The following is a 16116-nucleotide window of genomic DNA, read 5'->3' as shown; positions in this document are numbered from 1 at the left end:
ATGTTTTAGTTTAAGGTACACGGTCCAAAAATCCCAATTTTAATTTTATTTGCCCAAAAGTCCAGGCACTGAAAACTTTTTGCCAAAAGGACAAAATCAAACAAAATAACTAAAATATCCTTATTTATATATATCATATATGGTCTAAACTAGGGGTGTAAATTTGACCTGGGGCCGGACGGCCCGGCCCAACCCACGGGCCAACAAGTTAGCCCAGGAGGTATTAGGGACTTGGGTGGGCCTAAGCCTGGGCTTGAACAATTTTTATTTTTATTTTTTCTATTAAAATTTTATTATTTTTTACCAAAATTTTATTGTTCATCTCTTTTACATTGTGTATCATTTTTTTTCCATACCATTTGCAATAGTTTTGGTTTTAACCTTTCTAAAAAAAAGTTAGTATAATTATATAAAAAATTGTAAGATTGTTAGATTTTATCTAAATTTCAGAAAATTAAAAGTTTTTGGGTCAGACTTGGGAAATTATGTTATGGGCCGATACGTGTAGGTCAGGCCCACTAGAGTATACTCTTTGTTCTGAAGCATTTTGCCTCCACCACCCTCACTTGCCACTTAAACCCCTCCCTCTCTCTCTCTCTGAGCTTTCTCTTCAATGGAGGATGACGAGGTGAACCTAGTCTCACACTTCTTAATCTTATTCTACTACTATTTGCACTTCTCTTTCTTCCTTTTCCTTTGTTCAAGTCACTTCTTTTTTTGGCAATGTTTATATGTATCTATGGTGCTTAAATTTGAAATCACCGGAGTGAGAGATGTTAGAAGTTGTTGTTGGTTGTTTTCCTTCTTGTTTGATGATGGGTATGTGGAATTGTTCTGATTAGCTGCTTATGATGCCATTTTCACATTGTCAATGGACCCAAAACTGCTTTTATGCTATTGATTATGTTCTTTAGAATTCTGTAATTTTGTACAATTGGTGTGAAATAGCTCCAATTTATGAAATTTTCTTTTTGTGTGTGTTGTGTGTGTAATTTTATGCGAGTTTGTGCTTTTCTTTTACTATGTTGTTAATACAGAAATAGATGCTATGAAATGGCTCCAATTTATGCAATTTTTGTGCTTTTGTTTACTATGTTATTAATACAGAAACAAACAAATGATGTGAAATAGTACCAATTTATGCAATTTTGTTTCTGTGTGTGTGGTGTGAGTAATTTTATGCAAGATTGTGCTTTCTTTTACTATGTTGTTAATACAGAAACAAATGATGTGACATAGCTCCAATTTATGCAATTTTCTTTTCGTGCATATAGTGTGGGTAGTTTTATGCAAGTTTGTGTTTTCTTTTACTATGTTGTTAATACAGAAATAGAGCATTTCATCTTCATCTCTTAATGGGTGTTTCGCATTTAAATGCAAAAAAGAAAATTTTGAAATGAAAAAAGAGGGATATTATATGTATCTCTGTGTTAGCTTTGTCATCCTTGTTCTTTTTTGGGCAATTTCTGCAAATTGGTGGACCTCTATTCCTTTGTGCTATTTTGACATTTTTATTATCATGATCTGTAATGTTGATTGATTTAGTCATTACACCAAATGAATGAAGTATATACCAAAGAGGGTCGCATAGTTGAATAAAGTTTCTTCAGCACACATGAGCACAATAAGAACTTTATACAAAAACTGGTATGTATAAAGTTATTGTCGTGCTCATGTGTTGAAGAAACTTTATTTAACTATGTGATACTGTAGTGTATATGGCTAAGTTCAATTCTTTTTTTTATTTTTTTATTTTTTAATTTCTAGACTAGTTTGACTTGTTTGTGAAGAAGTCAGAGCTATGAGAACCTTAATATTAATGACATGTCTAATTGTTGCAGTTGCATTTATCTAATAAATCAGCTGAGAATGATGAATATTTATTAGTTCTTGAGCTCTCTGAAGATGACCCTCTTTTTGAGAAAAAGAAGGTAAGGAGTTCTACAAGCACTGAGATCTATCTAATCTTTTTTTTTTTTTTGGGTGAATAAGTCATAAAGATCTGTTTAATCACCTCCACCCCATCCTAATTTATACGGGTATTCTGATTGTACAAACTTCTTTTCGAAAATCTTAACAATATTGACAGCTTTCTTTCTAGAAATTTAATCTGCTGATGTTGTTTGTTGCATTTTTTTATTTTTTATTTATCTCGTTTAACAGAAATTACTAGAAGTTAATGGTTTCAATCTCCAAGGACATGTATCCTTGATGAACTCCTCTTGTCCTAATTGGTTAAATACAACCATGAAAATGCTGGTTCAAAGAGCAAGAATCATATGCTTGGATGAGGTAAACTGCTTCTGTCTAAACTATGGGGTCTAAACTGCAGAATTCTGCTATTGGTTGATATTTACCTCTTTGGTAGCCTGAACGCTCAACATTTTGGCCATTGTCAAAAGAATCATACTTCAGGTCTGAAAAACTGGTTTTAGTTCCTTCCTGACCAGTTCTGATACAGAACTAAGTTGTGCTTGAGCAGTCTTATAGTCAACATCCATAAATTTCTCTATATGAGTTGTTAATGATGAAAAGAGATTTCATTTTTTTGTGGCGCAGCTAGAACTTTACTTTGGTGGAGTTGATGTAAATTCTTCTGTGGAATTTGACAATCCCAGAATTGAGCTGGAGGCTTTGCATTCAATCCTGTCACTCATTGATAAAACTCTCTCTAGTGGTAATCATAAAATAACAGGTCTTCTTCAAGAATTACGGAATGCGAGTATTGATATGATTCAAGATCTTGGGGACAAGATTAGACTGGAGACTAGAATTGTTACAAACTATAGCTGTGACAAGGAGAGGCATTTATTACAGTGGGGTGAGAGCAGTGGTGTTCAAACAAAATTGGAGGTAGCTTGTAAGTCTTTGTCATACTATTAGTTGTCCTTACCAAGTATCTTGAACAAACATTGTTTGTAAAATTTACACTCTTTCTCTAATACCCAAGTTTCATAGAATGGGAGAAAACTAATGTTCAACATTACTTCAAATATATATATATATATATATATTTAATCCATTGCATCATACGTTGTGTAGATGTTGAGGGAGCTGGAAGAGGAGTTGTAGCAAAAGAAGATCTGAAAGTTGGGGACATAGCTTTGGAGATCCCCGTGTCTATCATAATTTCTGAGGAGCTTGTACATGAATCTGACATGGTATGGTTAATCACTTCCTACACTAGTATGATTAGCTCCAAAATAAAAAAAAAAGTATTTTAAGTAATATGAAATCTAATTGTTCCTTGGTCCATGAACATAAGAATTAGATGAATCTGTTACTTACACACATACCGGCACAGCCACACCTAACACCCATACCTGACTCAATGTAACATAACTAAAAATGGTAAATGGTGAGGTTACTGGAGTTTATCATACTTCCATGTTAGGAGGATAAACTTCTGCTTCCAAATGCTGCCAAAGTTTGTGAAACTTACTGGATCAATGCAACTACTAAGAAGGGTTGATAAGTTGATTTTTGTGAAATGAAAAATAGTTTAGCTTCCCCATTAAAGATCCTTTACCTTTCATATCAATGACATGGAATAATGCATTGTGCTTGACATTGTTGTAAGTGTTTGACATGGCAACCTTTATAACATAGAACAGGATAACACGTAAAAGATTTTTGTTATGCGATCCCTATTTGACTATGAGGAAAATAAATTTTCTTGAAAAATCATGGTCTTGATAAAGCTAAGATAGTCTACATCCATTTTCTATATTAAGTACTGGTATAGATTTGAATTTTGACTTCTTGAGTTACATGTTATGGTTGATTAAGATATTTGTTTTTTTGGTAGTATCCATGAATGTTGGCTCTTCTTAGATTTTTAACTACATCAAATCACGTTTTATTCAATGCCATATAAAAGTTCAAATTTTAATATGGTTTTTAGCTTAAGAGTTGAAGTATCAAGTATTAGCCTAGGTTAAATTATAGGTTTCCTTGATTGTAGTTCCCTATCTTGGAAAAGATTGATGGTATATCTTCTGAGACAATGTTGCTATTGTGGAGCATGAAGGAGAAGCACAATCCTCATTCGAAATTTAAATTCTACTTTGATGCATTGCCAGAAGTATTTAACACAGGTGTGTCTTTTTCTGATGCACTTAATTGTATGTACTATGTATTTCAAATTTGTATATGGCATTAAGTTTTAGCAACCAAGTGATATAAGATTGCCTTTTCTCTTTATTCCTTCTAAATAAGGATTAGAACTTACTTTTGCTTCTATGTGATGAATTGATGCTAGGCTCCCTTCTAAACATTTTTTGCATGATTAGTGTGTTATCTTTCTTGGTATGCTAATTATAATATTTCATCATCTCTCTTGGGGCTAACAAGAGGGATTTATTTGGTAATTATGCGTTGCATGTGGGATTGGGGGAACCTCATTTGCCCAGGGATTAGCCAGGTGCTCCAAGGGGCCTAGACTTCTCTTTAGGAAAAAATGATCTATCATCCCTTATGGTTATTGAAAATATGGTTTAGTTGGTTTAAGGTTATTTTGGGTTTTCAAGTGATTAATACACTTCTTTTGAGTTGGGGTATTATTGTTAGTTTAAAAGGGAAAGACATTAAGTTGAATTTACATATTTATTGTTAACGCATAATAAGAAATGGCATTTCGAATGGCCACCAAACTTGGGTCCATTGTTCAAAAATATCATATTGACTTGTAAGTTGTATGGCACTACTTACTTTTGTAAATCTCAATGGGGCAATAATGACTTCCCTGTATATTTTTTTGTCATGATTTTAATGAGCTACATCTTAAAATTACTCCTAGTGTAAAAAAGTAACTTTTTGTGAGATTTATCTTTTAGGGTACCCTCAAGTTTCTGATGATTATGAATATACCCCCTTATGCTAAGAAGCATGTATATGGACACGGGCACGGACATAGACAAAGGACAAACAAGGGACACAATGAAAGAAATAAAATAAAATAATTTTGGAACCTGTTATACAATTACGTTGTCTGATTAGGAATGTATTGCCTTCATAACAAGATATGTGGGTCCAAATCTTACCAACCATAAAATTCTTTAAAACCATAATATAATCTCTCTTGACCTTAAAAAATTAGCCTAGAAACCCTAAATAGAGTATAATTAAAAGAAAGAGTGAGTGAGAACTTTTATTTTAAACATAAAACACTTAAAAATGTGTGTACGCATATTGTTTAGAAAAAGTTTTCTAAAAAAATGTTGTGTATCCATGACTTGACCCATATCATATTAAATCATGTTTATTTAACCGAAATAGTAATAGATATTTTTTGGGTGCAAGTTATTTTAGCCTTAAACATATGTATGCCAATTTTTTCTCAAGAAAAAAAAAAAAGAAAGAAAAAAGAAAGAAAGAGAAAAAGGGGTTAAAAACATGTTTGGTCTTATTCCCATTAGATCCTAGTAAATCCTCTGATCACTGAATGTTAGTTATTCAATATTCCATTTTTTACTTTTTAAACTTCCATCTATTATTGATGGCATGTAGATGTTGAATGGATTTTTAGATGTATTAGCAGTTTGTCATGAAAGAGAGAGAGGAGCAAGCTTCTTATGAAGAGAGAAGCGAGCTTCTTATTCTCTATTTGTTTAGGAATTGGTGACAGTGACGATGACGATGACGGTGACGGTGACGGTGATGGTGATGCTGATGGTGATGTCACCTTTTGAATCATATATCAAATTTGGGTAGGGACAATCAGTGGAATTGAAGAGAGATATGGGCAAGCTCTTTTCTTTTTTTCTTCTTTTTTGTTAAATAAAAATGTGCATGTGATGTGACTAAGGATAAAAAGATGTAGAATTTTAATATATACAATTTTGGATGTGGTTTTATTTTGAGCCTGTTAACACCTTTTTCTAGGTCTGATTAATTTTGATTGTTTACATGCCACAGGGTTGAGCTTTGGAGTTAATGCTATCATGGCTTTAGATGGAACCTTGTTGCTAGAAGAAATTGTGCAAGCAAAAGAGGTTATGAAGCCTTTTAAATGACCGTTCATAAAAATTCAACATTTTTTACATTTAGTATCCATTTCTTTCGGCGGATAATGGAATCATCCATCTTGTTTTATGAGTATATTTGTGACTGGTCGATTCTTTGCATTATATGAGATGATTGAAATCTAGACAGCCCATCTTTGTGATCCATAGAATAAAACTAGGTTGACTGAAGTGGAAGAGCATGTCCGATGTATTATGTGATCGAAAAATACCAATAAAATTGAAAGTAAATTTTTTATAGAATAGCTATAAGACCAATGATGTTTTACGGGGGCAATATGTTATGCAATTAAGAAACAATTCATAAAATGGGCATAGCTGATATGTGAATGTTTAGATGGATGCGTGGTAAAACTAGGACAAATAAAATTAAAAATGAATATATTCTTGAAATGGCAAGAGTAGAATCAATTGAAAATAAGTTAAGAGAGAACAAGCTAAGATAGTTTTGTCATGTACAACGTCGACTTATAGGTACAACGGTTAGGAAGAGTGATACGATCACTTTAAATGGAAATGTTCTGGGAGACGAGGGAAAAACTAAACTACCATGGGGTATGGTAATTAAAAATGATATGAATTTATTTAATTTAATTAAGCATATAGCCCTAGATAGAGCAAGGAGAAAGAATTCACGTAACTGATCCCAATTGATTAGGACATAGGGCTTGGCGTCTTTTATGTTGAGGAAGTTACTTCCAGTAGTTGTTTTTAACAAGGTATGAGTGCACTTTTGTTGTTATTTGAATGGTTTCTCAGGTATAGCACAACCTGCGAAGCATGAGTACTTCGACAAACATGCCATACCATTACCGGGTACTTACTGGCATATGATATTTCTACATACGTACCGGATACACAAAACACATACCTAAATTTTTTCTTCATAATTTTTATCGTACCTAGACATACCTAATATAGCCATACCGTACTTCAGTCAAAATAATATTTTCTTCTACTTAGAGATAAAATTCCTTTCACTAGATTTCTATTTTATTTTTAATTTTATGTTTAGTATGATTTTAAAATTATGTTGCAATTTGTAAGTTATTTAATATAATGACTTTTAATTTTGGTTTATACGTTTACTTTTGACACTAAATGTTAATTGTAGGTTGGATCTTAATAAATTAAACCATTTAATAAATTTTTGCATTACTCCAAATTAAAAATAAATATTTTTTTATAAATGTACCAATTCGTACTCGTACTTTACTTTTTTTGGATCTATGTTACCTGTAATGTGGAACGGGAATGAGAACGTGATATGGTACATACTCTAAAATGTGATGCGATAGTGGTAGACTTGTATATATTATACTTAAGAATTTAAGGTACTTTTAGAGTAATTTTTTTTAACTATTAGATATCCAATAAAATATAATATTTTCTATGAGCATTACAACCCATTTTTTGATTTTTTTGTCTTGTCAAAACTTAACTCACCTTAAATTTTAGTTCATTATATTTGATTTTTTTCCTACTAAGGTAACATTTAAGTACATATATTAAGAAAAACTTTTGAGATCGCTTTGGATTACTAAATTTACCGGTTTGGAACGGAAGTTTACCATGTTTCAGAATGTGCATACCAATACGTAATTCAATAGGGTATTAGCATTTATGGTAACATAGTTCTGGATTTTACCGTATTGACGTACTCATATCGTACCAATACCAGTACTCATACTCCTACTCCTACTCGTACCCGTACTCATACTTTATAGAGCACAACATTTTATGATAGTAAGTTTTTCTTTAATATTAGAGAGATATGAGAGAGGAAAAGTCTTTTATTTTTGTAATTTTTTAACCTCAAATTGGTAAGAATTGTTTGGCATTGAACTCTTTCTACATTGGAATATTTTATTTTCTGTTAACTTCCTTAAAGATTTATGTAGGCATTATTGCTTTAAGGGGTTTAAGAAAATCTTTTATTTTATTTTTATTTTGTTGCAGCATTTGCGCACCCAGTATGATGAGTTATTTCCTGCACTATGCAATGATCATCCTGATATATTTCCAGTAGAGCTCTACAAATGGGAGCAGTTCTTATGGGCTTGTGAGCTCTGGTACTCTAATGGCATGAAAGTAATGTTTACTGGTGGAAAGCTACAGACATGCTTGGTACCTATTGCAGGCTTTCTTAATCACTCTGTATGTCACCCGTTTTTGACCTCTCTGTTTATTTCTTTTCTTTTCTTTTCTGGCACTCAATTTAACTTATGCTCGTTAAGGTGTATAGGGTTCTCAAAAGTAGTGGTGCTTATTAAAGCTGCTGAATTTTAAAGAGTACTTAAGGTACTTGAAGTGGTGTAGTGAACCAGAAGGTCTATTATCATTAGTGTACCTGTAAATGAACACAGACATCTGGACTGGACTAACCCTTTTAGTTGTCCCTGACTACAGTGCCTCCGTTCATTATAAGAATACACTTGATCATTACCATAAGCATCCGCTCAATATGTTTTTTTTTTGGGGGGGGTTTGGATTCTTTGCACTTTTACTGCTCCTTTGGGTTAATTGTATCTGACAAGTTTGGGCCTCTGAATGGTTGATTATATGTATATTACATTTTGTTTCTTTAATGAATAACAATTATTCAGACTTTTTACCTTCTTTGTGATCTCTTTGTGAAGTTTTTGCTTATTTTTTTGTTTGTTCTCTTTACAGGTTTGCCCGCATGTGTTGCACTTCGGTAAAGTAGATTCTGCTACAAATTCCTTAAAGTTCCCTCTATCGAGACCATGTAATGCAGGAGAACAATGCTACCTTAGCTATGGGAAGTTCTCAAGTTCTCATCTAGTCACCTTCTATGGTTTCTTACCACAAGGAGACAACCCCTATGATGTCATTCCTCTTGGTAATTTTCTTGATGCATTTCACTCTTTACATACCCATCTTTGCAAGTGTCGAGAAGTGTTGGACACCTTCTCTTGATTTTAGGTTATAAAATAGAGATAGTATAGTTAGTCATGTTATTTTTAGGGAATTTCAAGATAAAGAGATGATTAGGATATCATCCCCTATTTATATTAATGAAGATTAATAATTACAAGGGAGCCCTAAGGCATAGAATAATTACAAAATAATAACCCAAATAATAATATATAATGCTAACACTCCCCCTTAAGCTGGTGCGAAAATATCTCTCATGCCCAGCTTGCCTAAGATGTCATGGCATGGCTTACTCCCAACTCCCTTGGTGAGGATGTCAGCAAGTTGTTCTCTAGACTGCACAAAGGGAGTACATATGGTGCCACTAGTGAGTTTCTCCTTAATAAAATGGCGATCAATCTCAACATGCTTTGTTCTGTCATGTTGAACCGGATTGTGAACGATATTGATAGCGGCCTTATTATCACAGTATAACTGCATGGAGTCCATCTGATCAATAGCTAGATCACTCAACAATAACTTGATCCATAAGAGCTCCCACACCTCATGTGCCATAACTCTAAACTCAGCTTCTGCACTTGACCTGGCAACCACATTCTGTTTCTTACTCCTCCAAGTAACTAGGTTGCCTCCCACAAAGGTACAATACCCTGAAGTCGATTTCCTATCAGTTACTAATCCAGCTCAGTCAGCATCTGTATAGGCTTCCAAACGAAGATGATCATACTTTGAAAAATAAAGAAGCATCTGTATAGGCTTCCAAACGAAGATGATCATCTTTTGAAAAATAAAGACCTTTACCAAGAGCAGACTTCAAGTATCTCAAAATTCTCATGACAGTCTCGAAGTGAATCTGATGAGGAGAATGCATAAACTGGCTAACCACACTACCAGCAACAGCAATATCAGAGCGAGAGTAAGATAGGCAAATGAGCTTACCCACTAATCGTTGATAGCTCCCTCTATCAACAACTTCTTCTCCTTTATCATCCTCCAATTTCTATTTGGGTTCCAGTGGAGTGTCACAGGCCTTGCAGCCAAGCATCCCAGTTTCCTTCAACAAGTCAAGCACATACTTTCTCTGTGAGATGAATATCCCATCCTTGGAGCGAGCAATTTCTAGAAAATACTTTAAGCTTCCCAAGTCTTTGATTTTAAATTCACTGGCTAAATATTTTTTTAACAAAGTTATTTCCTCACTATCATCGCCCGTAAGAACTATGTCATCTACATAAATAATAAGTGTTGTAGTCTTACCACGTGAGAATAAATGTTTCACAAACAAGGTGTGATCTGTCTGACTCTGTTGGAAGTCATATTTAAGCATAGCTTGAGTGAATCTCTCAAACCAAGTCCTTGGAGACTATTTGAGACCATATAATGACTTCCGAAGCCTACATACTTTGCCTTCTGTCTGATGATCCTCAAAACCAAGAGGAATGTCCATATATACCTCTTCTTCGAGGTCACCATGGAGAAAGACATTCTTTACATCAAACTGATGAAGTGATCCATCTAGATTAGTTGTTAGAGAGAGTACTCTAACTGAATTCATCTTAGCCAGGGTGCAAAGGTCTCTTGATAGTCAACACCATATATCTGAATGAACCCTTTGCCACAAGTCTTGCCTTGTAACGCTCAATAGAACCATCCGCTTTGTGTTTTACAGTATACATCCATTTGCATCCCACAGGTCGTTTACCTATAGGTAACTCAGTCAATTCCCAAGTGCCATTCTTCCTACGTGTTTTTATTTCCTCAATCATGGCAAGTTTTCACTCAGAGGTAGCAATTTTAAAAATGGTTAAGAATGCTAACAGAGGAAATATTTGACACAAACGCTCTGTATGAAGATGACAAATATGAGTAGGACACAAAATGTGAGCTAGGATGTTGAGTACAAGATCTCACACCCTTTCTCTTGGCAATAGGATCATCAAGATCAATTGACTCAAGAGATTCAAAGTTACCTGGACTCTCATCAGAAGCAGGAGATGGCAATGGAGGAGCAGAAGTGGTCTCTTGTATCCAGTTAACTTTCTATTTGTCTCTGTCCCTGACATAAACTTGCCCTTTCTTATACTTGGTAACATTGGGTTCTGTAGTCTTACCAGTAAGAGGTGGTAGTGCAAGAACAATTGGTTCCACCATAGGAATCACAGGAATCATTTCACACCAAGGATCCCCCTGAAGGGAAGACGACTGTGACACCGGAGAGGACAAGAAATAGGACTGGGACTCAAAGAAAGTGACATCCATGGACACAAACCACTTACGAGAAGGAGGGTGGTAACACTTATACCTTTTTTGAATAGGAGAGTAACCAAGGAAAACACATTGGAGGGAGCGAGGGTCCAACTTACCACGAGTAGGAGAGTGATTATGGACAAAACAGACACAACCAAATATCTTGGGAGGAATAGAAAACAAGGACCGGGAACCGAGGACTTGAAAAGGAGCTTGCTTTTGCAAGACTTGGATTGGAAGACGATTAATAAGATGGGTAGCGGTGAGAACAGCGTCGCTCCAGTAGGACCGAGGCACACTCATAGAAAAACACATGCACCGAGTCATGTCAAGAAGATGGCAATTCTTGCGTTCCGCCACCTCATTTTGTTGAGGGGTATTGGTGCAAGAGGTCTGATGGATAATGCCATGAGTAGAAAAATATTGCCCTAACTCAAAATCTATGTATTCACCCCCATTATCAGAACGAACTATTTTGACAGTGGCCCCAAACTGAGTACAAATCAACTGATGAAAATTACGGAACACAGAGAAAACCTCACTCTTGTCTTTCATGAGATACACCCAAGTAGTACGAGAAAAATCATCAATAAATGTAACAAACCATCGATAACCTTTCACAGACATAACACAAGAGGGACCCCAAAACATCAAAATGTATTAATGAAAAAGGAACTAAACTTTTATTAAAACTGGGAGCAAAAGAAGCTCTGTGTTGTTTTCCAAGTTGACAAGACTCATAAAGAAACTCAGACACATTATTGTTTGCGAAACCAGATGGAAATAAATGCTTAAGTAAATAAAAAGAATGATGCCCAAGACGCCGATGCCATAGCCATAAATCATCTTGGGTAGTAGGACTCGTGGTGGAAGAATAAGCAAGCTTGTCTGGTTGATCCAGGAAGAAGAGACCATTTTCTGCACTACCACTGCTAATCGTCCTCCTCGTGACAATGTCCTGAAAAAGACAATGATCAGGAAAAAACGTCACACTACAATTCAAATCTTAGGTAATACGACTCAAGGATAATAGGTTATCAGAAAAATTGGAAACATGGAGAACAGAAGATAAAGGTATGGTAGGAGTGACATGGATTAAACCTTTCCCAGAAATGGAAGAAACAGTACTATCTGCAATCCTAACTTTGTCCTAACCTGAAGATGGCTTATAGGCAGAGAAAAGGTCAGAAGATCCAGACATATGATTTGAGGCACCAGAATCAATAATCCAGGGCAAAGACTTATGAGATAGAAAAACACTCGGAGAAGAGGCTAAGTTACCTAATCGGACAAACGACGATGAAGATGTACTGAGAGCAGTAGAAGACCGGCGGTCCAACAAGTGACGCAGAACATCCTCAAGCTTAGGAGTAGTCATGCCACAGAGACCATCAGAAGCTTGGCCAACGGAAGCGGAAGTAGCATCAAGTGTATCAACGGCACTAGACTGATGAACCCGTGAATTGGAGCCACGTCCTCGAGACTGGCCTGACTGACCTCCTCTAGTACCAGACAGATCACCTCGACCCCCAGATGGAATCCCATGAAGCTTCCAACACGTCTCACAAGTATGCTGCGGCTTTTTACAGTAATCACAGAATACAGACTCCTTGGTGGTAGACGGAGGGATAGGAGTCAAGCTGAGGCCATCTTAAGAGGTAGACAGTAATGCTGAGCAGTCGGTAGAGACAGGGGACATCATAGCAGACCGATGACTCTCCTCATTCTATACATAGGCAAATGCCTCCTAAAGTGAAAGAAGTGTGTTCATACTCAGAACCCGACTCCGAACCGGATCATACTCCACATTGAGACCGGCTAGAAACTTGAAGACCCTTTCCTGTGCAATAAACTTTCGGTACCTGACTGAATCAACAGTGCAAACAGGCTTATAGTCCTGCAAGTGATCAAGGCATTTCCAGCCATTGGTGAGGAAGGTAAAGTACTGAAGAACCATCTGCTCCCCCTGAACAGAGCTCTCAATAGAGCCGTGTAACTCAAATGCCTATGAAAAATTCCCTTTGCGGGAGTAGGTGGTAGCCACAGTATCCCAAACATCTTGGATAGTCTCCATAGATAAGTAGTTCTCGCCAATGTCTGGCACCATCGAATGAATAAGCCAACCCATAATCAAAGAGTTGGTAATCTCCCATTGGTCATAACCCGGGTCAGTTGTGCTGGGTGCCTGTATCCGGCCATCCACATACCCCATCTTTTCTCTGCTCTTCAAAAACATAGTCAAACTCTGCGACCATGAGAGATAGTTCTGACCATTAAATAGAGAGGTAGTGATTTTAAGACTAGGGTCGGGGTTATCAGTCATTGTAGTAGGTATAGGGAAACTCTCACTTCTAGGTGTCTGAGAAGTAGTGGATACACCGGTGGAATCGTCCATAGATACTGTACTACCGAACCCTCAACAAAACTAGTGTCAATCACAAACCCAGAAGATGGAGGAATACAAACACAATGACCACTAAGAAAAATTAAAGACTTAAAAATTTCATCATCCACTTTTTTCCTTTCCTTTTGTTTTGTTTTGTTTTGTTTTGTTTTTCTCTTTATTGCATTTTTTATTTTTTTATTTTTTAGGATTAAAGGGGAAAAACGAAGGTTTAGTGTGTTGAATACAGACCACAGAATGTAACTCAGCTTACATACCAGACCACACGTAGCGCAACGAAGCAGACGACAGGGACAGACGACGACGACTCAACCTTTCGCGTCCCTCGCCAACGACGCTAAGGCCAGGAGGCCTGACGGCAGTGGTCAACTGGGCTGGGAGAGCCCAACGGCTGGCTTTGTGGTGGCCGACTGGGCTGGGGAGCCCAACAACGACTGGAGAGCCGAACGACAACTGGCTCTATGGTGGCTCTGTGTGTGTCGACTAGCTCTGTTGGCGACTGGCTCTATGTGTGTCGAAGGGGGTGTGACGTCTGGCTCTGTAGTGGCGATTGACGACTGTATAGGTGAGAAATTTAGGTTTTAGGGTTTGACTCTGATACCATGTTATTTTTGGAGAATTTCAAGATTAGGAGATGATTAGGATATTATCCCCTATTTATATTAATGAAGATTAATAATTACAAGGGAGCCCTAAGGCATAGAATAATTACAAAATAATAACCCAAATAATAATATATAATGCTAACAAGTCACACACACAGAGTGAAGCGTGATAGTGGACATCTTACACAATAACCTCCTGAAGGTACATTTTCATTGTCTGCTTATATGCTCGAATTTTTCCATGTGAACAATTGTACTTGTTTGACGATCTAGAAGCTATTATTTCAACTTTACTATTTCTTCTGGCCAACATAATTATTAAAAAAAAAAAAAAGAAGAAGAAAAAAAGGAAAAGGAATATCATATTCAATCTCATATGGGTTTCTATGTATATGTATCTTCCTACCATGTTTGTATATGTGTTCAATTCACCACTTTCCATCAGTTATTATTTTCATTTGAATTAATAGATCATATGTTAGTCTTTTTCAATTGCAGAATTAGATGCTACCATAACTGATTGTTCTGAGGACAACTGCCCTATGTCTAATTGGACCAACCACATGGTGCGGGGTACTTGGCTCTCAAAGAACCATGGCATGTTTAATTATGGGTTGCCGCCTCCTTTATTAGATCATTTCCGTAGAGCTCAGTCTCCTATGTTCCAGAATAATATCCATGTAACTCTCTTCTCTTGTTTTCCATTTTGTATGCCTGTGTGTGTGTGGACTGGAGGATACACGCCAGGCATCAGCCAACTGGCACGAGCCAAATACCTACATTTTTCCAAGTAGAGTGCTGGCATCAGTGGTTGGAGTTTTGAATCCAGCTCGCTCACTTTGGAAGGCTGAGTCATCCCAGCTATTCTACAACCATGGGTTTTCTTGCCTTGCATGTTTGATGAGTGCTTTTCTGTTTCTTTTAGCCTATTTATGCTTTTTTAGGCAATTTTTTTGTCTTTTTATGCCATATTTTAGATAACATCAATATTTTGCAGAAAAAGACAGAACCCATGGAAAGCCCCAAAAAATAGTTGTCAAAAAGTAGTCCAATTGGCTCAATATTTGCATTCAAATTGAGTGTGCTTGACTGCGATAACTAAAGTCATGCTCTGAATTTTATTTTTATTTCTTTCTTAATCAGAGTATAATTCTTATGTATTGAATCATTTTAAACACAGGAGAAGTTAGAAATTGAGTTGGAAGTTCTAGAAGACCTCCGTTCTACCTTCGAAGACATGTTGGAAACCCTTGGTGAGACTAATCTTGACGACAGGTAAACAACACTCTCTCATGCTTGTAATGCAGTCTTTGTGGTTGAGCCAGCATAGTATTTTCCTATTCTGATTAATGAAATTGTCATCTTGACTTGCAAAGTACTAGTTGGGATGTAAAGCTAGCAATGGAATTCAAAGATCGACAAATAATGATCGTCTCCTCGATTGTGACTTCATGTTATTCTGGTTGCAAGTTGGTGGAATATGAATTGAGCGAGTGTAGGGCTTAGGACAGACATGTCTAGATTGGCTAGTTATCTCACCCGTTGAAAAATATTATTTGCTCATGAAAGAATTGTCTCAGCTCTGCATATAGTTTATATCAATCTTAGGTCAAGTTGTCATTAACCTGTCATTTTCAGACCCGAATGGTGGAGGTTTGTCTTTCTCATTATCTATGTGTTGCAAGAAGCACAATGGATGAAATATATTGGTTCTTTGTGATGTGGGCATTCTTTTTATTCTTCTATTTTGATAATCCAACTTCCATCAAGAATAATGCTTTTGATGGTTGGAAAGGACAAATGAGACAAAAGAATGGTCTCAAGATGGGCATGAATTTTGCCTTTAAATGTGTGGTCATTAACCAAAATAATTTTTAATCAGCTATTTTAAGAGTACATAAGATTTTCATAGAATAAGATATAGATATGAGATAAAAGG

The 16116-nt window shown here is 36.1% G+C and overlaps 1 protein-coding gene across 3 annotated transcripts; it reads left to right on the top strand.

Annotated features, from left to right (window-relative positions):
• The first annotated feature begins 531 nt into the window (after window positions 1–531).
• On the top strand, window positions 532–15897 carry LOC114308286 (SET domain-containing protein). Of its 3 annotated transcripts, none has more exons than XM_028253857.2 (12): window positions 532–628; window positions 1842–1931; window positions 2164–2292; window positions 2560–2860; window positions 3043–3161; window positions 3965–4097; window positions 5917–5993; window positions 7983–8180; window positions 8697–8886; window positions 14676–14857; window positions 15358–15452; window positions 15560–15897. In XM_028253857.2, exons 1-12 carry the CDS (start codon window positions 614–616, stop codon window positions 15681–15683), a joined length of 1653 nt encoding a protein of 550 aa, XP_028109658.2. In that variant the 5' UTR covers window positions 532–613; the 3' UTR covers window positions 15684–15897. The 3 variants fall into 3 exon arrangements, with proteins under 3 accessions (XP_028109658.2, XP_028109657.2, XP_028109659.2); XM_028253856.2 differs by having other exon boundaries at window positions 15554–15897; XM_028253858.2 differs by having other exon boundaries at window positions 613–819; window positions 15554–15897.
• Window positions 15898–16116: the final 219 nt, after the last annotated feature.

Source organism: Camellia sinensis, chromosome 4 (genome assembly GCF_055761805.1).
Source record: "Camellia sinensis isolate YWXY chromosome 4, ASM5576180v1, whole genome shotgun sequence".
NCBI classification, from domain to species: Eukaryota; Viridiplantae; Streptophyta; class Magnoliopsida; order Ericales; family Theaceae; genus Camellia; species Camellia sinensis.
Note: the sequence above shows the minus strand (reverse complement) of the source record. Positions and strands in the feature narration are given on the sequence as shown.